This window comes from Mixophyes fleayi, chromosome 4 (assembly GCF_038048845.1).
Source record: "Mixophyes fleayi isolate aMixFle1 chromosome 4, aMixFle1.hap1, whole genome shotgun sequence".
NCBI lineage: Eukaryota > Metazoa > Chordata > Amphibia > Anura > Limnodynastidae > Mixophyes > Mixophyes fleayi.
Genome location: NC_134405.1, coordinates 16,739,034 through 16,760,586, shown reverse-complemented (window position 1 = coordinate 16,760,586; position 21,553 = coordinate 16,739,034). Strand labels below are relative to the sequence as shown.

General features: G+C 43.7%; 1 protein-coding gene across 1 annotated transcript; it reads right to left on the bottom strand.

Annotated features, from left to right (window-relative positions):
• Positions 1 to 1,360: 1,360 nt before the first annotated feature.
• On the bottom strand, positions 1,361 to 2,284 carry LOC142150482 (olfactory receptor 5P60-like). Its single transcript, XM_075205678.1, has one exon. The coding sequence runs from the start codon at positions 2,282 to 2,284 to the stop codon at positions 1,361 to 1,363; it is 924 nt and encodes a 307-aa protein (XP_075061779.1).
• Between the last annotated feature and the right edge of the window lie 19,269 nt (positions 2,285 to 21,553).

The window sequence follows — 21,553 nt, the reverse complement described above, 5'->3', positions numbered from 1 at the left end:
ACTGCAGAGACCGAGTTGTATGTTAATGACAGATTCAAGCTGTATAGGGTCACAGGAAAATATCATATAATTTTCGCCAGTCTTATACTTACCAGAGGCATGTGTGGTATGCAGATGAAGGGAAACTTATGACATGTTGTGTGGAGGTAAAATCATGTTTGTAAGCCATACTGTTGAAAAGTTAGGACGGTGTAAAGAAAACTTGACCTAAAAGTATTCCTACAGCAGAGTCATAAAACCCTAATTTGCATTCTACCATCCTGTTGGTTCTGACCTCACAGGAAAGGGGGCTGGGGGGTCCTGCAGCTTGGTTTTAAAACTGTAGTGAAAATGTAAATTCGGGTTCACTCTGAGGGAGTCAATTCGATATTGAAGAGGTCCCATTTTTCCTGCTTCTCCCAGCAACAGAACCTTGATTATAAGTGAGGTTTCAATTCTGTGTTTTATCCTCTTTATTTTATAAGACACAATTGCATTATATTTGTATGCCTTTTATTACCTATTTTATCTTAAGCATTGTGGATGTATTTTCCATATTAAATTACACTTAATAAGTTCAAGTCTCTGTGTTCTTACGAATTCACGCGACAGTTTGGTCCAGACGCTACATAATTGAAACGGGGTGAACATTGTGGTTTATGTGAACTCTGATTAAAGTAAATTGTGTTAGATTATTGCTAGGGAGAACCGAAGGCTTCCTAAATAAGAGTGTCAGCTCTTGGCAGAAAAAAACCTTGGTGGTGGCATAATTATTATCGCAAAGCTGGTGTGTGGCATAGATAGGGAAGGATTTAATCATTTTAGACAGACCAGGTGGTTGTTTTTTGGTTAACCCTGTGTCACACACACATCACGCATTCGTGACAGAGCCCTAAAATTTTTGTGATTTTTTTGGACAAGAATTTTGGTGGCACATTTCTAGATTTGTGATATCTACAGGAGTGCTATCTATCTATCTATCTATATCATATATATATATATATATATATATATATATATATATATATCATATCTATCTATGTCATATATATTTATCCATCCATCCATCTATCTATCTGTCTTCCTGTTTGTTTAGCTATTTGTTTCCCAACTTCCAATTCTATTTTATTATCTCATGTGACATTGCAAATAAGCTATACAAAAACATAATAGGAATTTATTTTAAGCAGTATTATGTTATTTTGTCCAGTTTCGTTTTCTTATAAATTAGATACTGTAGATCAATATAATTTTTTGCCATGGGTGACAATGGCCGTAACATGTTCCATCCTCTGACATCTTGTGACATGTGAAGTAAAACATTTATACTTAGCTACCACATGTTACCAGTGTGGAAAATCTCGCATGTTTTAAGTAGCTTCTATTTGGAGATGTATTTAGACAGAGCTGTTCTAATTTCCTTGTTTTTCAGGCTGTATATTATTGGGTTGAGTAATGGAGTGAACACAACATACAGAAGAGATATTACTTTATTAAAGTTGAGAGAATTTCCACTGGATGGAACAATGTATTTAGCGGTCAATGTCCCATAGTATGTGCAGACAACGGTGAGGTGTGAACTGCAGGTAGAAAAGGTCTTATGTCTTTTGGTGATAGAAGAGATCTTAAGGATAGCAAGGAAGATGCTGACATAAGATGTTATGATGAACACAAATGGAAAAAGCACTAAAGGGATGGCAAACACTGTGAGCACATGTTCCACAATGGAAGTTTCTGAGCAGGAAATTTCAAGCAGAGGAGCAAGATCACAGTAGATGTGGTCAATGATGTTGCATCCACAGAACTCCAGGAAAGATACTGGAATGCATGAAATCAAGTTGAATAAGAAGCCAACCACCCAAGTCCAAATGGCTAGGTGAAGACATAGCTCAAACTTCATGACAGAAAAGTAATGCAAGGGGTCACAGATAGCTAAATATCGGTCATAAGACATCACTGTGAGTAGTAAGCATTGAGCAATAGTGAATGAGCCAGAAAGAAAGAACTGAGTAAAGCATCCAATGAATGTCACAATGACTCTGTGTTTAAATAAGGTGCACAGGAAGTTGGGAACAACATTAGTACTTAGGAAAATGTCTGACAAAGACAGCTGGCTGAGAAAAAAATACATAGGAGAGTGAAAGAGGTGACTGCTGACCACCAGAAGAATTATTAAGGTGTTTCCACATATGGTTAAAATATAGATCACAAGGAAAATTACAGCAAGTAGATTCTTCAGGGTCTGGTCAGTATCAATTCCCAACAGAAGAAATGTGGTGGCTCCGCTATGGCTACAGTTGTCCATTTTTTTCAATAATTGAGAATACAAGTTAGAAGTGTCTCCTTTATATGAAAGTCGTTGTTAGCCTTGGGAGCCGAAGTATGCCACTCTATACGTCTTTTGTGCCTAGTGTAGGGTGCAAACATATGCAATTATTCCTTTAGCGGATTGTGTTTTTATGTATGTATTATCTATCTTACATTGTTATTATGTAGCTTAAACATTATCAATTCCAGATACATGTTTTTATTCTGTGGTATCTGCTAAAACATTGGAAAGATTCAGGCACTGTTATCCCAAAAATAATACAATCATAATTACATAAATAAAAATGTCACCAATTACACACAAGGTAAATCCATGAAAAGAATGTTTGGGGAGAATTTTCACTATATAGATACATTAAATTCCATTCCTGTTCCCCAATACAGCACGAATCATAGAAGACTACAAAGAATATCAAATAGTTTGAATTATTATTGTTTAATTACATAGAACCAATAATGTTACTCACCACTGTACAGAGAATAATAATAATTCACATCAGGCACTTCATTGGAGCTTACAATATAAATTCCCTATCACACACATGTCAGCAGGAAATTCACCTACCAGTATGTTATTGGACTGTGATAGGAAACTGGAATGGCAGGAGGAAACACAAGCAAACGTGGGGAGACCATGCAAACTCTGAATAGATAAGGCTCCACACTATGAGCGAATAAAGATAACCACTGTGCCACCATTCTTCCCCAATACAAAATCTTTCTCAAGGCCTTTAAACAATACAACTACATAGAGATTATTTGGCTGACTCTGTGAGATGTCATCCTAGGGTTCCAATACAACCAATGAGATCCACTTACTTCTTTATGTCCATGGATTTATTCCAAAATAATCAAAATACTTTATAGTTGAATAGTGAACGTCCAGTAAACATTAGAGGAGTGACTCTCTTTTCATACAGGCTTTTCTCATGGAAATTTGCACTAAGGGACTCTCTCTCTTTATACACGCTTTACTCAGGTGAATTTGCACTGAACATGAATTCCCATCAGCTTCATTATTACATTTTGTTTTAAAATAACAAACAAACACTATAAAAAATAATATAATTATTAAAGAATCAAAGTATCTGGTGGTTACTTTTAAACAACAGAAAGAACTGTGTATAAATGATATGAAAATATAAAATATGTAAAAGTAAAAAGATATAAATGGTGTCTACATTGGACTCCTTTACACATAATTTATTGACCCTCATGAACCAAATGGAAGACTGACCAATTTAATAGGGGAGGATCAAGTCAATCTTTTTAATAGAACTTTCAGTCTTCATGATAGATATGTCAGTGTGACAACAAAAGAATCTGGGACCATAAAAACGGATAAGCTCATTGTTAAATAATACATGGCCATATTATTTTATTCCATTAACTATTTCCCGTCTATATGTTAAGCTGGTGCATTATACATTTTCTATTGCAACACTTCAAATATTTCTTTTTATAATCCCAGCACCAGATATGGTTTAATTGTCTATGTATATACAAATGTCCCATAGATTGTAAGCTTGTGAGCTGGGCCTTCTCACCTCTTTGTCTGTATTATCCAGTATTGTCTATGACTACATTTGTTCCCAACTGTAAAGCGCTATGGAATTTGATGGTGCTATTCAAATAAATGATAATGATGATGATAATGATGATGAAATGTGTGCCTGAGTATATGGTGATGAATAAACGTTTTGCAAAATAAGGTCTGTCTACAAGATGTCTTTTTGCCAGGAATAAGCCGTATCTTGCCGAGCTACAGATAAAGTCTGCAGTATCCAGTATTGCCCAGGTTTAAATCTTCAAGGTATCAATGAATTGGATATAACTATCAGCATTTTAAAAATAATTAGCAGCTTAGCACCTCTATCAACACATCCATGAGTTGGATGCTCATTGTCATTTATGTTTTTATATTAAATATCATCCAAATCCATCCAGTGGTACAGGGTACCCTGGTCAAATTTCTGCCCAGCATGCACACACGGGCGGTCTGACCGGGACATTAACCCCCTTTATAACCTGGCCAGGATCCAACTGGACCACCTCACGTTGGTTTCATCCTAATTGGTGCAGGGGTGTCAGAGTATAAAACCAGACAGAAAAACAAAACAAATCTATCCAGTGGAAAGCCCACAACAGGCTCCCTGGGTCAAATCTCTGGCCAGTGTACACCAACAGGAGTTCTGACCAGTACCTCAACCCCCTAGTATGTCTTCTGGGATCCAATGTTACCAGTCTGTGACTATCAGCCTCTGTGCTCTCTTACCAGAAGTCACATCTGGTTGCCAGAAAACCAGATGCACAAAGTTCGGCCAGCCGCTGGGTCACTCTATGATATGCAATGGGATGCTATATTGAGTCCCGGCTTCAGCTGCTGATGTTACCGCCGCCAGTAAACTCTCTTCTCCCTACACTATTTAAGGAAGACTCTGGCACCATAAGGGTGCCAGAGTATTAGGTCTTACCCTGTCTCTTGGCACTTATGTTATTGCGTTCCATTTGGTCTGATTCCACAGATCCTGACTCTCCTTCTGGATTCTTCCTTGGACTCTCTGCTATTTGACCTTGGCCTACTTGACTACCCTTTTTGGATCCTCCTTGTGTACTGTTCAGTCTGCATGGCTTGACTTCAGCTGTCCTGACTATCCATTCAACTTCATCTATATTGCTGATAGCCCTACTAGGGAACCGCGACCTGAATGTCTTGCAGTTAAACCCAGTTAAAACGTCCCGGTTGTTGCCCAAGCAACCGGTACAAAGGAATCGGAAGTACCGCCCCGGTCATCATGGCGACAGGCGGGACTCCACCAGCATGGCCAGGAGAGTTGCGGTGGTGCCCATGGCCGCCGCGGCTGGTAACAGTACCCTCCTTAAGGAGGGGTCAAGAAACCCCGACATCCAGGCTTCGTGGGACATTTCCTAAAAAATTCCTCTATGAGCTTTTCAGCGTGGAGACGCCTCTGCGGCACCCAACATCGCTCTTCCGGGCCATAACCTTTCCAATGCACAAGGAACTGGACCTGACTGTCACTCACCGGACCGTGAGTGCCTCTTCCCGGACATTTAGGAACCGTGGTCGTCCACCATCCTGAGGGTCTGCGCATGCGCAGCCCTTTTCTATACTTCAGTGTATACCCCTTTAACTCAATTGGCAGATCAGGCAACCTCCCTATATTAAGCACCTGTGGTCAACACCACGTTGCCTGATCTTGGAGTCTCATTCCTCATGAGTCTCTGAAGGTGTTCCTGTATTCCTCGTGTATTCAGCGCTGCTGATTCCTGTGGTTTCCAAGCCACTTCTATTCCTGTGGTTTCCAAACCACTTCTACTACTGTGGTTCCCATACCACTTCTACCATCAACTGTATCATCATGACTGTTTGCTGATTCCTATCCGCTGCCTCCGTGCACTACAGTCTTCTATACCACTTCATCGCTATTGTATATCTTTGGGACTGTTGCTGATTCCTATCCGCTGCCTCCGTGCACTACAGCCTTCTAAACCACTTCAACGTTATTTTATATCTATGTGACTGTTTGCTCATTGCTATCCGCTGCCTCCGTGCACTCCAGCTTTTACTTCACTCACCTGCTTCTCATCAAGTCTGTTTGCTGATTCCTATCCGCTGCCTCCGTGCACTACAGTCTCCTGCTGGCAACTCGCCTGTGTTCATCATCGTGACTGCTAGCTGACTACTATCCGCTGCCTCCGTGCACTACAGTCTCCTGCTTGCAACTCGCCTGTGTTCATCATCGTGACTGCCAGCTGACTACTATCCGCTGCCTCCGTGCACTACAGTCTCCTGCTTGCAACTCGCCTGTGTTCAACATCGTGACTGCCAGCTGATTACTATCCGCTGCCTCCGTGCACTACAGTCTCATCTCATCTTTGCTGTGGCTTCCTCGAGACTGCCGCTTTCATTACCATCTGCTACACTTCGTGATCAACAGCTCCTGCCCTGCGCGGCACTCCTGTTTCCTATCGCTGTTGGTTCCTGTGGTTGCTACTGGTTACCTCCGTGTGCCGCTGAGTCCTGCTGCTGTGGTCAGCGCTATCGTCCATCTCCTGCTGATCCACTCTCCACGCCTTCACGTGTTCCACTGGTCTCTACCCTCCTGTCAGCATTGGATTTGTATCTCATCTACTACCCTCTGCTGGATCATCTCCATTCTCCTGGGTCCCCTATGAGTCCAGTTCCACGTGTTGCTGACTCCTGTGGATTCGTGTCCCTGTCGGTCTACTCACCTGTGCGCTGCACCTGCTAGACCGCTGCCTCACCTATCCAGGGACTTCCTATCCAGTCGGCCTCCAGCCGCTCAGGTACCGCTGCAATCCCATCTGACTGCTACTGCTGAACCACGGTATGCATACTTCTCATTGACTGTGCTGTGTATTGCATATCTTGCTGGACTGTGTTTGGTTCTCTCTGGAGTCTGCTATCCGCTGAGTCTATTGCCATCATTGACTGTGTTATCATTGTGCTGGACTACTTCAAGAGACTTTCTAGATTGCAGACCTGCTCAGTCATTTATATCCATATATATATCTATATTGTGCATATTACTGTGGATCGTGTATAAGGTGCCTGTGTATATCCTGTGTTGCAGTCTTCCCCTGTGCACCTCCTCACATATATATTCAGTGGTACAACTTGCTGAAGTCAGACCACTGATCCCTGTTTCCGGTATCACCTGTTCCATCATCCTCTCACATAGCAGTGGTACAACTTGCTACCGCAGACCACTGACTACCTGGATACCTCCACTTGGATTCCATTCCTTCACTCAGACAGCGGTGCAACTTGCTACCCGCAGACCGCTGACTCTCATCACCTCCTTGTTTCTGTTGGACATTCCTCCTCACTATAGCAGTGGTACAACTTGCTATCGCAGACCACTGACTACCTGCACGTGTCCTTGTCCATACAGTTCCTTGTGTATTATTACCTCATTATTACCAGTGTTGCTAGTCATAGACTTTCCTGAGCATCTCATCGGCCATCATTTCATGTTCCGTGATCACCCAGCTACCAGAGTACCCTATTACCATCTACATTGCTCTGGTAAGCCTACCATCTGGTGATCCCTGGGTAAAGACTCCTAGTGCCCGTGACAGTAAGATCAGGCCATGACAGACCCAGATGCGGAACCTACCGCCAAAGAGATGCTGCAACATCTGGTTAGCCGTGTGGAGCAACAGGATGCCCGCCAACAGCTGTTACTTCAGTGTTATCAGTCATTAACCTCCCAAGGAACATCTGGACAGACTGTGACAGCTACTACTGAAGCTCCTGTGCTTTCCTCCGTTTCCCCATTGCCATCCCAGGTGTCTACAGCTTCCACGCTTCACCTGCCTACTCCGTCAAAGTACGATGGAGACCCCAAAACTTGTAGGGGTTTCCTTAACCAATGTTCAGTCCATTTTGAGCTCCAACCTCAAAATTTTTCTACCCATCGTTCCAGAGTGGCCTATCTTATCTCTTTGTTTTCAGGACAAGCCCTGGCTTGGGCCTCCCCCCTGTGGGAGAGGAACGATCCAATATTACAAGATAGTGCCAAATTTATTTCTACATTTCGAAGTGTGTTCGATGAACCAGGTCGTGTGACCTCCGCTGCTTCCAGCATCCTCCGTCTGCGACAAGGATCTCATACTGTAGGCCAGTACGTCATTCAATTTAGGATCTTAGCCTCTGAACTTCAGTGGAACACTGAAGCCCTAGTTGCCGCCTTCTGGCAGGGGCTTTCCGATAAAATTAAAGATGCACTGACTACTCAAGAGCTTCCTTCGTCACTTGAAGATTTGATCTCTCTATGCCATCGTGTTGATATGAGATTTCGTGAAAGAGAGGCTGAGAAAACGACTTCTGCTAAAGCACCTCTTCGCTCTAACCCTCAATTTCGTCCAGTGTCACCCGCTGTGATTCCCATGGAGATAGGACGTTCCAAGTTATCTTCTGAGGAGAGGAAACGAAGAGTCAAGAATAGACTCTGTATCTATTGTGCTGATTCCACTCATGTCCTCAGCTCCTGCCCTAAGAGATCGGGAAATGCCAGGCCCTAACTAGTTCTGGAGAGGTGAAGTTAGGGTCCCTGGAGTCCTCTCCATCGTCTATGAAATCTAAAGTCTGCGCTTTTGATGTGACTATTTCCTTTGCTACCAAAACCTTTGAGTCACAGGCATTGATTGATTCCGGAGCAGCAGGAAATTTTATTTCCAAATCGTTAGTAAATCAATGGTCTCTACCAGTGATTACCTTAAAAACTCCCATTACTGTGACGGCTATCGATGGATCACGTCTCATCAACGGTCTCATCACCCAGAGTACGTCTCCAGTAACCCTTCAGATTGGTGCTCTGCATCATGAAGAGATATTGTTTTTAATTCTTCCTGTGACGACAAGTCCGATTGTCCTAGGCCTTCCATGGCTTCAGTGTCACTCTCCCCAGATTGACTGGCGCACCCCTCAAGTCACGTCTTGGGGGCCTGAATGTCACCATCATTGCCTTTCCCAAGTCATTCCTCTCAAGGTACAGCAAGCTTCCATCTCAGCTATTTCACCGGGACTCCCTCCTCAATATGCTTTATTTACCGATGTTTTTGATAAAGCTCAGTCTGAACGTCTTCCTCCTCATCGTTCTTGGGATTGTCCGATTGACCTTCATCCTGGCAAGACTCCTCCCAGGGGCCGGGTCTATCCACTCTCGTTACCTGAAACTCAAGCTACATCTGAATATATACGGGAGAACCTCCAGCGTGGGTTCATTCGACCTTCCACCTCGCCCGCTGGAGCTGGGTTCTTCTTTGTCAAAAAGAAGGATGGATCATTACGCCCTTGTATAGATTTTCGTGGACTCAATGCCATTACTATCAAGAATCGGTATCCCATTCCGTTGATCACTGAGCTATTTGACCGCATCAAGGGAGCCCGTATTTTTACTAAGTTGGATCTTCGTGGTGCCTACAATTTAATCAGAATCCGTTCCGGTGACGAATGGAAGACAGCGTTTAACACCAGAGACGGGCATTACGAATATCTGGTAATGCCTTTCGGGCTATGTAATGCCCCCGCTGTTTTTCAGGGCTTCATCAATGAGATTTTTCGGGACTTATTATATGTATGTGTCGTCGTCTACCTGGACGACATATTGATTTTTTCACAGGACCTGCCTTCTCACCACCAACATGTGGCAGAAGTCCTCTCCAGGCTACGGAAAAATTCATTGTTCTGTAAATTAGAAAAATGTTCATTCGAATTACCCCAGATTCCATTCTTGGGGTATATAGTTTCCGGAGTTGGCCTGAAGATGGATCCTGACAAAGTAAATGCTGTACTACATTGGCCCCAGCCAACTACTCTTCGTGCGATCCAGCGTTTTTTAGGTTTTGCCAATTACTATAGACGCTTCATTCAAGACTTTTCTTCCATTGCATCTCCCATTGTGGCCCTGACTCGAAAAGGGGCTAATCCTAAGCAATGGTCAACTGAGGCTATTCAAGCCTTTCAAACATTAAAAGAGTCCTTCTCTTCGGCTCCAATCCTTCGACAGCCTGATGTGACACTCCCCTTCTTCCTAGAAGTAGATGCCTCTAATGTGGGCTTAGGAGCTATTCTCTCCCAACGCTCGGAACAGCAAAAATTCCACCCTTGTGCCTTCTATTCTCGGGGTCTCCTACCCGCAGAGAAGAATTATACCATCGGGGACAAGGAATTACTGGCTATCAAAGCCGCATTAGAGGAATGGAGATACTTGTTGGAGGGAGCTCGCCATCCGGTGACGATCTTCACGGATCATAAGAACTTGTCATATCTCCAGTCTGCCCAATGCTTGAACCCTCGTCAAGCAAGATGGTCTCTTTTCTTTTCCCGTTTTGAATTAATAATTACCTTCAAACCAGCTGCCAAGAACAAAAAAGCTGATGCCTTATCTAGAGCCTTTGTTACGTCCTCTGATATAGAAGAGGTTTCCAACCATACTATTCTAGACCCCAAATGTATCTCACTGGCTGCTTCATCCACCAGAACGCTACCATTTGGGAAGACCCTTGTGCCTCCTATACTAAGGAGGAAAATCCTTTCGTGGTTCCATGCCTCTCGTTTTTCTGGACACGCCGGTGAACACAAGACTTTTGAGATCCTCTCTCGAAGTTACTGGTGGCCTTCAATGAGGAGAGACGTCAAAGAGTTCATTGCTTCCTGTGAATTATGTTCGCAATTCAAATCCTCCCGCAGAACCCCAGCAGGGTTGCTGCGACCACTACCCATTCCGTCCAAACCATGGACCCATATTAGTATGGATTTTGTTACTGACTTACCACCTAGTAAGAACCATAACACTATTTGGGTGGTAGTGGACAGATTTTCGAAGATGGCTCATTTCATCCCTCTGTCTGGTTTGCCTTCCTCGTCTATCCTGGCTGAACATTTCATTAAAGAGATCTTCCGTATCCATGGATGTCCATCTGAGATTGTGTCTGATAGAGGAGTACAATTCGTGTCCAGATTCTGGCGAGCCCTTTGTAAAACCTTGGGCATACGATTAGCACTCTCATCTTCTTACCATCCACAATCCAATGGTCAAACCGAACGTGTCAATCAAGATCTTGAGACTTTTATAAGGATATTTTCATCAGCCAATCAAGACAACTGGGTAGAGTTACTCCCCTGGGCTGAGTTCGCCCATAACAACATGTACCATGAGTCATCATCCAAAACTCCATTTTTTGTGGTCTACGGTCACCATCCGTCTTTTCCGGAATTTCCTGCCCTCCCGCCCACCCAAGTTCCTGCGGTGGAAACTGTTTGTCAGACCTTTAAAAATATCTGGTCTCAGGTCAGAACCTGTTTAAAGAAGACATCTGTCAAATATAAATCTTTCGCTGATAAGAAGAGGCGGGCTATTCCACCACTAAAAATTGGAGATCGTGTCTGGTTATCCACAAAAAATATTCGTTTGAAGGTTCCATCCATGAAATTCGCCCCTCGTTTTATTGGTCCATATAGGATCATTCAGGTTATCAATCCAGTATGTGTGAAACTCCTTCTTCCTAAGAGTCTTCGGATTTCTAATGCCTTCCATGTATCTTTGCTCAAACCTCTTATTATCAACCGTTTTTCAACTCCTCCCTCAGCTCCGCAGCCAGTTCAAGTTCATCAGGAGGAGGATTTTGAGATTACCGAGGTACTAGATGCAAAAATTTCGCGAGGAGTCCTCCACTTCCTCGTTCATTGGAAGGGCTTTGGTCCTGAGGAGCGCTCTTGGATCAAAGCTGAAGATCTTAATGCTCCTGCCCTTTTGAAGAAGTTTTACTCCAAAAATCCGGACAAGCCCGGTTCCAGGCGTTCTGTGCCCACCTTTAAAAGGGGGGGTACTGTCACTCACCGGACCGTGAGTGCCTCTTCCCGGACATTTAGGAACCGTGGTCGTCCACCATCCTGAGGGTCTGCGCATGCGCAGCCCTTTTCTATACTTCAGTGTATACCCCTTTAACTCAATTGGCAGATCAGGCAACCTCCCTATATTAAGCACCTGTGGTCAACACCACGTTGCCTGATCTTGGAGTCTCATTCCTCATGAGTCTCTGAAGGTGTTCCTGTATTCCTCGTGTATTCAGCGCTGCTGATTCCTGTGGTTTCCAAGCCACTTCTATTCCTGTGGTTTCCAAACCACTTCTACTACTGTGGTTCCCATACCACTTCTACCATCAACTGTATCATCATGACTGTTTGCTGATTCCTATCCGCTGCCTCCGTGCACTACAGTCTCCTGCTGGCAACTCGCCTGTGTTCATCATCGTGACTGCTAGCTGACTACTATCCGCTGCCTCCGTGCACTACAGTCTCCTGCTTGCAACTCGCCTGTGTTCATCATCGTGACTGCCAGCTGACTACTATCCGCTGCCTCCGTGCACTACAGTCTCCTGCTTGCAACTCGCCTGTGTTCAACATCGTGACTGCCAGCTGATTACTATCCGCTGCCTCCGTGCACTACAGTCTCATCTCATCTTTGCTGTGGCTTCCTCGAGACTGCCGCTTTCATTACCATCTGCTACACTTCGTGATCAACAGCTCCTGCCCTGCGCGGCACTCCTGTTTCCTATCGCTGTTGGTTCCTGTGGTTGCTACTGGTTACCTCCGTGTGCCGCTGAGTCCTGCTGCTGTGGTCAGCGCTATCGTCCATCTCCTGCTGATCCACTCTCCACGCCTTCACGTGTTCCACTGGTCTCTACCCTCCTGTCAGCATTGGATTTGTATCTCATCTACTACCCTCTGCTGGATCATCTCCATTCTCCTGGGTCCCCTATGAGTCCAGTTCCACGTGTTGCTGACTCCTGTGGATTCGTGTCCCTGTCGGTCTACTCACCTGTGCGCTGCACCTGCTAGACCGCTGCCTCACCTATCCAGGGACTTCCTATCCAGTCGGCCTCCAGCCGCTCAGGTACCGCTGCAATCCCATCTGACTGCTACTGCTGAACCACGGTATGCATACTTCTCATTGACTGTGCTGTGTATTGCATATCTTGCTGGACTGTGTTTGGTTCTCTCTGGAGTCTGCTATCCGCTGAGTCTATTGCCATCATTGACTGTGTTATCATTGTGCTGGACTACTTCAAGAGACTTTCTAGATTGCAGACCTGCTCAGTCATTTATATCCATATATATATCTATATTGTGCATATTACTGTGGATCGTGTATAAGGTGCCTGTGTATATCCTGTGTTGCAGTCTTCCCCTGTGCACCTCCTCACATATATATTCAGTGGTACAACTTGCTGAAGTCAGACCACTGATCCCTGTTTCCGGTATCACCTGTTCCATCATCCTCTCACATAGCAGTGGTACAACTTGCTACCGCAGACCACTGACTACCTGGATACCTCCACTTGGATTCCATTCCTTCACTCAGACAGCGGTGCAACTTGCTACCCGCAGACCGCTGACTCTCATCACCTCCTTGTTTCTGTTGGACATTCCTCCTCACTATAGCAGTGGTACAACTTGCTATCGCAGACCACTGACTACCTGCACGTGTCCTTGTCCATACAGTTCCTTGTGTATTATTACCTCATTATTACCAGTGTTGCTAGTCATAGACTTTCCTGAGCATCTCATCGGCCATCATTTCATGTTCCGTGATCACCCAGCTACCAGAGTACCCTATTACCATCTACATTGCTCTGGTAAGCCTACCATCTGGTGATCCCTGGGTAAAGACTCCTAGTGCCCGTGACACTGACCTTGACCTTTTTTAAGTCAAGAATTTTTTCCACAATGAACTCATGGACTCCATTTACAAGGAGAGGCCTATTTGATGAGGGATGATTGAACTTGCTGGGAGTAACTGCCTTCTTCAGAAGAGAGCAATGAAAGGTGCTAGGAATTTTTAAGGATGGTGGAAATTTAAGTCTGAATGCCACATCTTTTCAATAGTTAAAAGTCCAATAAATCGAGGTCGTAGTTGTTTACATGCTTGCCTCAACCTAATGTTCTGTGTGGACAGCCCGACTCGATCACCCACTTTCAATAAACAGGCACCACGGTGACGATCAGCGAGGGCTTTGGACCTGCAGGAGGCTTGACGTAGTGAAGAGTGTACTTTTTTCCAAAAGGACTTTAGCCGAGATGTAAAAGCAAAAGTCCCGGCCGGCATCACTGACAGAGGAAAAATAGTTTGCTTTTGGGTGGAACCTGAAGTTACATAAGAAAGGGGATGTACCAGTTGCAGAATGGCAAGAATAGTTATATGCAAACTCCACCCACGGCAAGAGAGAGGACCAGTTGCATAATACTTGGATACATAAATGCGCAAAAATTGTTCTAGAGTTTAGTTAGTTCTTTCTGCCTGACCATTCGATTGTGGGTGGTAAGCAGATGACAGGCTGACTTTAATTCCAAGGAATTGCAGAAGACCCTCCAAAATTGAGCAATAAACTGGGACCCTCAATCCGAGGCGATCGTGGAGACGGAAAATTTGCATCCGGTAACTTGGGTTACGGTAAAATGTGGGCTGAAACGATCAACAACCACCCAGATGGTGTTATGACCAGAAGACCACGGAAGAAGGACTATGAAGTCTATTGAGAGATGTGTCCAAGGTTTACCTGTGGTAGGTATGTGCATCAATTGACCAGAAGGACGCTTCCTAGAGGACTTGCTTCTAGCACATTCCGTGCAAGCGCGGATATAGTTCACTGCATCCGAAGATAAGGTAGGCCACCATACCCAGCGAGATAGTGCTTCGATGGTTTTATGGATTACTGGATGACCTGCCGACCGATTGTCATGGCATTCCATGAGGACTGACTTTCGGAGATGAACTGGAACAAATAATTTATTAACAGAAGTCTGAGCTGGAGCAATTTTTTTGAACTGACGAAGAGTAGCACCAAGATCTTGCGTTAGGGCGACATGAATGGAGGATGAGGGAACAGTAGGTTGCGGATCAGGAGACTGAGGATGACATGCCATAAAACTTCGGAACAATGAATCGGCTTTGGTGTTTTCTGAAATTAAACCGGGTAAAAAACAAAGCCCAGCGGGCCTGCCTGGGATTCAAAGTTTTCGCGGTCTGGATACACTAGAGGTTTTTGTGGTCAGTGAATATAGTAATGGCATGGGCTGCTCCTTCTAACCAGTGCCGCCATTTTTCAAAGGCCCACTTGATAGCCAACAATTCACGGTTTCCAACGTCGTAATTAATTTCAGCGGGCGAAAGTTTTACTAAAATTTCTTACTCTGAGAATCTCTCTGAGAGAGAATGGCACCTCCCCCAATATCTGGAGTTTCTACCTCCACGATGAATGGGAGTTCTATGAACTGGTTCAGAAATGAAGGTGGCTTTGAGGGCTGAAAATCTTGCCAATGCTTCCAGGGACCACTCAGCTGGGTTAGAGCCTTTCCCGAGTGAGGGCAGTGATAGGAGACACCAAGGAGGAGAATGAGCATATAAATCTTCGATAGTAGTTGGCGAAGCCAAGGAATCTCTGGATTGCCTTGAAATTAGTAGGAAGGACCCAGTCCTGTATTGCCTAAACCTTACTGGGATCCATAGCAAAACCACATGAAGAGATGACGTACCCCAGGAAGGCCACCCTGGAAACCTCGAACTCACACTGCACGTTTTGCATAGAGGTGATGTTCACATAATTTTTGCAGAACCTCGCGAACATGCTGACGGTGCTGGGAAATGGATTGTGAATAAATTAAGATATCATCCAGATAGACGACAACCGTTTTTCCAAGGAATTCCCATAACACATCATTGATTAGGTCTTGGAAGACTGCCGGAGCATTACATAAACCGAATGGCATAACAAGATACTCGTATTGTCCTGACTGAGTGTTGAAAGCTGTTTTCCACTCATCCACCTTTTTAATTCGTATGAGATTGTAGGCACATCTGAGGTCAATGTTCGATAATATGGTGTCTGCTTTAAGCTGGTCGAACAAGACAGAAATTAACGGTAGAGGATAGGTGTTCTTAACAGTGAAATCTATGCAAGGCCTAAGGCTGCCATCTTTTTTGGACACGAAGAAGCAACCAGCTCCTACGGGAGACTTGGAAGGGCGGATAAATCCTTTTTCCAGGTTTTCCTCCACGTACTGCTCCATGGCCTGGGTCTCTGGGATAGATAGAGAATATAGACGCCCTTGGGCAACTTAGAACCCGGTACAAGATCTATCGCACAGTCATAATCCTGATGAGGCGAAAGGGAGTCAGCTTTCTTCTTACAAAATACATCAATGAAATCCTGATAGGGTGCAGGTAGCAATTCTGGACTAGGCTTGAGAGCTCTAAGAGATAGGGTCAGCCAAGAAGAGGAACACTCTGGACTCCAACGGACAATCTCCCCCTTTTTCCAATCAATAAGGGGATTATGGCTTTGAAGGCAAGGATACCCCAGAATCAACGGAGCAGAGGCACAGGTAATCAGGAAGAATGAGAGCTCCTCCGCATGGAGGACTCCTACAGATAAGCGAACCAATGGAGTCTTAGCGAGTATTCTACCCCCAGGAAGTGGATATCCAGAAAGTTACCTGCTGCACCACTATCGAGGAAGGCCGACACATCTGTAGAATGATCTCCGAAGACTAAGCGTGCAGGGACTAACAAGGAATTTTCTAAAGAGATTATTTGAAAACCTAAACGCACCTCTTCACCAGCGCTTAGGTTAAGGCGTTTCCCGACTTGGTAGGGAAGGTACGAATTAGGAGGCCTGATTCACCACAATACATGCAAAGACCCAGGGAGCACCATCTGGAGCGTTCTTCGGGCGGCAGCGGGAGGCGCCCAACTGCATGGGCTCAGGGGTGTCCAGTAAGATAGAGCAAGACTTAGGTGGTGAGCAAGGAGGTATAGATGATTCTCTGTCAATCTTCCTTTCCTTGATTCGGCGATCAATTTTAATAACTAGTTGCATCAAACTTTCAAGTGAGGTTGGCATAGGATACTGTACTCAGGAGTCCTTGATTTGTTCCGTAATGCCTAAATGGAGTTGACTCCGAAGCGCCGGATCGTTCCACTCCCTATTGGATGACCACCGTCTGAGTACTGCATAATATTCTTCAGCAGAGCGACGTCCTTTCCTTAAATCCCGGAGATGGGACTCAGCTGGGGCCACTCTGTCTGGGTCGTCATATAGCAGACCCAAGACCTGGAAGAAGGCATCCACGGTTTATAAGGAGGGGCTCGCTGCTGGAAGAGAGAAGGCCCAGGACTGGGCATCGCCCTGGAGTAAAAAGATTACAACACTGACTCTCTGCTGTTCAGAGCCAGAAGAGCGTGGTCTCAGACGGAAGTATAACTTGCAACTCTCCCTAAAGTTGCGGAAGGTGGGTCTGCTTCCAGAGAACCGATTGGGCAGGTTCAACTCAGGAATGGCAGCAGGCAGGTGTGAGTGCATCTGAGACGAAGACTTTTGGAGGATGGCCTGGTGTGAAGAAGGCCAGCAATGAAGCCACTTCTCTCTAGGACAAACATGAGGGACAGACTGATATTCTGCAAAAGGTACAGGTATTGGACTGCTGAGGACTGAGTTAAAGTCATTTTTTCTGATGAATCCCTTTTTAGATTGTTTGGGGCATCTGGAAAAACTTTTGCACGGAGAAGGAACGATTAGCGCTACCATCAGTCCTGTGTCATGCCAACAGTAAAGCATCCTGAAACCATTTATGTGTCGCGTTGTTTCTCAGCCAAGGGAGTGAGCTCGCTCATAATTTTGCAATTTTGCCTAAGAACATGAATAAAGAATAGTAACAAAACAACCTTCAAGAGTAACTTCTCACAACTATCAAAGACCAGTTTGGTGACTAACAATGCCTTTTCCAGTATGATGGAGCACCTTGCCGTAAGGCAAAAGCGATAACTAAATGGCTCGGGGATCAAAACATCAAAATTTTGGGTCTATGGCCAGCCAACTCCCTCGACTTCAATCTCACTGAAAACTTGTGGTCAATCTTCAAGAAGCGGATGGACAAACAAAAACCCACAAATTCTGAAAAACTGCAAGCATTGATTAGGTATGAATGGGCGGCCATCAGTCAGTATGTTGGCCAGAAGTACATTTACAGCATGCCAGGGCGAATTGCAGAGGTCTTCAAAAAGAAGGGTCAACACTGCAAATATTGACTCTTTGCATAAACTTAATGTAATTGTCAATAAAAGCCTTTGACACTTATGAAATGCTTGTAATGTTACTTCAGTATACCATAGCAACATCTGACAAAAAGGTCTAAAAACACTGAAGCAGCAAACTTTGTGAAAACCAATACTTGTGTAATTCTCAAAACTTTTGTTCATGACTGTAATATCATTTTTATCAGGTTGATTCTACCCGTTACAGAGAGTGGTAATTTTCTTCAGATAGAAATTTTAGACTTTAAATAATCTATTGTATATTTAATTTAACATATTCTGTAGAGTTATTTGTAACTCATATTCCTAAATATTTACATTTATAAGTCCATTTTAGCAGTAACACACATGAGAGAGGTGCCATTTTTCCCCATCCCATTGATAATACACTGGATTTATCCCAATTAATTTTCAAATCTGAGTATTCCTCAAACTCATTCACCATGCCGCCCAAGAGGTCTCATAATCTGACAAACACAAAAGCATATCATCGGCATACAAAGCCACCTTCTCCTCTCTTTGAAATAAACAAATGGCTTTTGTTTTCCTATTATTTCGTATCATACATGCAAGTGAGTTTATTGCAAGCGCAAACAATACAGGAGACAATGGACATCACTGTCTAGTGCCTGGTTCCAAATTAAGTGGTTGTGAAAGATAACCATTCACACATACACGTGATACAGGATCTGAATATATTTATCCAGTTTTTAAATTTAGAACCAAAGCCAAAATGGGATAGCACCTTCCTTAAATATAACCATTCCACCAAATTGAATGCTTTAGCTGTATCTAAAGAGACTGTAACTTGTGCCTCACTAGATCAAAACTCCATCTGGAGAATAGTAAAAAAGTTGTCTGATTATAGATGTAGATTTATCAGGCATAAATCCTGTCTGATCAGGATGAATCAGTTCTAGCACTACTCTAACCTAAGTGCCAATATTTTAGTTAATATTTTAACATCCAGGGCAAATTGTGTCCTGTTTTTTTGAACATCTAATGGAAAATCAGGATATACTGCCACTTGTTGACCATTATACTCCAAAGGGCCCTTCTAGCGTGCCATCTGCAACACCATAACTCGTTCTCTATAAGGGAGGATCTTTGCTATCATAGTACGAGGTGATGCTTCAGGTAAAGGTGCTTGCAAGGGAATACAATAGGCATGTTCAACCGCAAATTGAGCTGCAAAAGATTATTTTCCAAATACTTGAATTTACCATTTTCCCAAAAAATCTCTGGTGCTGTTCCCTCTACTTTCTCAGACAGTCCAACAAAATGGACATTAGTGCGACACAATTGCCCCTCAATATCTGAAAGTTTTAGCTTACATATTAAAACTTGAGATTCCAAGCTTGCAATATGGGCCTTCACTGGAACACAAGCCTCTTCAGGCATAGAAATTTGGATCTCCATATCTCCCATTTCTTCCCTTATTTTTTGCCTATCATGACGAAAAGAGACCACTTTGTACCTCTCCTATATTTTCCACCAAACATTGTTCAGAAGTCCCAATAGCCTGCAATACCTGCTGCAGAGTAACCTCAGTATTGGTCGTTATATTTGGCAGGGAAGATACAACAGATGAAGATGAAGATCCAGCAGGTGGTACATCCTTTAAACTACCAGAAGTAGTAGCGGTACCAGCAAACTGATCTAATCTTCCAGGCAAGCTGGTGTTGATATTTTTGCCCATGTTTCCTTGGTTCAAATAGTGTTCTGCTGGTAATTTAACACACAGAATGTAGCTTCACAACTTTCCGCATACAAATATAATAAGATTAATTCTATAATTTTCATGCTCTACATTTATAGTCCATCTTGCATGGCTTAAAGTTTAACTTAATAAAAAATGTTTTATATTGCCACATAAGAGAGTTGTATCTTCTTAGAGTGATTTAGATTAGGGATGAGCGCACTCGGATTTATGAAATCCGAGCCCACCCGAACGTTGCGGATCCGAGTCGGATCCGAGACAGATCCGGGTATTGGCGCCAAATTCAAAAGTGAAACTGAGGCTCTGACTCATAATCCCGTTGTCGGATCTCGCGATACTCGGATCCTATAAATTCCCCGCTAGTCGCCGCCATCTTCACTCGGGCATTGATCAGGGTAGAGGGAGGGTGTGTTAGGTGGTCCTCTGTGCTGTTTAGTTCTGTGCTGTTTAGTTCTGTGCTGTTTAGTTCTGTGCTGTTTAGTTCTGTGCTGTGCTGTGCTGTGCTGTGCTGTGCTGTGTTCTGCAGTATCAGTCCAGTGGTGCTGTGTGCTGTGCTCTGTCCTTCTGAGGTCAGTGGTGCTGCTGGGTCCTGTGCTGTGTCCTGTTCAGTCCAGTGGTGCTGTGTCCTGTGCTCTGTGCTTCTAAGGGCATAGTTATTTCCCCAATATTCCCCTGTGTTTAAAAAAATAAAAAAAAGTTTTTTTAAAAAATACCAAAAACTACTTTAATATTTTTTAATTACCACAAAATTTGCACAACCAATCCTGCAGTATAAGCCCATTGGTACTGCAATATTACCAAGTTCACACATTCAGCAGTAAAAGTCCAGTGGTACTGCAATATTACAAAGTTTACACATTCTGCAGTATCAGTCCAGTGGTGCTGTGTCCTGTGCTCTGTCCTGCTGAGTTCCGTAGTGCTGCTGGGTCCTGTGCCGTGTCCTGTTCAGTCCAGTGGTGCTGTGTCCTGTGCTCTGTGCTTCTAAGGGCATAGTTATTTCCCCATTATTCCCAAGTTTTTAAAAAATAAAAAAAAAGTAAAAAAAAATAAAAAATTTAAAAAAAAAAAAAATATATAATAATTATAACCAAATTTGCAAAACCAATCCAGCAGTATAAGTCCATTGGTACTGCAATATTACCAAGTTCACACATTCTGCAGTATCAGTCCAGTGGTGCTGTGTCCTGTGCTCTGTCCTGCTGAGTTCCGTAGTGCTGCTGGGTCCTGTGCCGTGTCCTGTTCAGTCCAGTGGTGCTGTGTCCTGTGCTCTGTGCTTCTAAGGGCATAGTTTTTTCCCCACTATTCCCAAGTTTTTTAAAAATTAAAAAAAAGTAAAAAAAAATAAAAAATTTAAAAAAAAAAAAAAATATATAATAATTATAACCAAATTTGCAAAAACAATACAGCAGTATAAGTCCATTGGTACTGCAATATTACCAAGTTCACACATTCTGCAGTATCTTGTGCTACATATAATGGAGACCAAAAATTTGGAGGATAAAGTAGGGAAAGATCAAGACCCACTTCCTCCTAATGCTGAAGCTGCTGCCACTAGTCATGACATAGACGATGAAATGCCATCAACGTCGTCTTCCAAGCCCGATGCCCAATCTCGTAGTACCGGGCATGTAAAATCCAAAAAGCCCAAGTTAAGAAAATGTAGCAAAAAGAGAAACTTTAAATCATCTGAGGAGAAACGTAAAGTTGCCAATATGCCATTTACGACACGGAGTGGCAAGGAACGGCTTAGGCCCTGGCCCGTGTTCATGACTAGTGGTTCAGCTTCACCCACGGATCTTAGCCCTCCTCCTCCTCCCCCCCCCTACAAAAAATTGAAGAGAGTTATGCTGTCAGCAACAAAACAGAAAAACAACTTTGCCTTCTA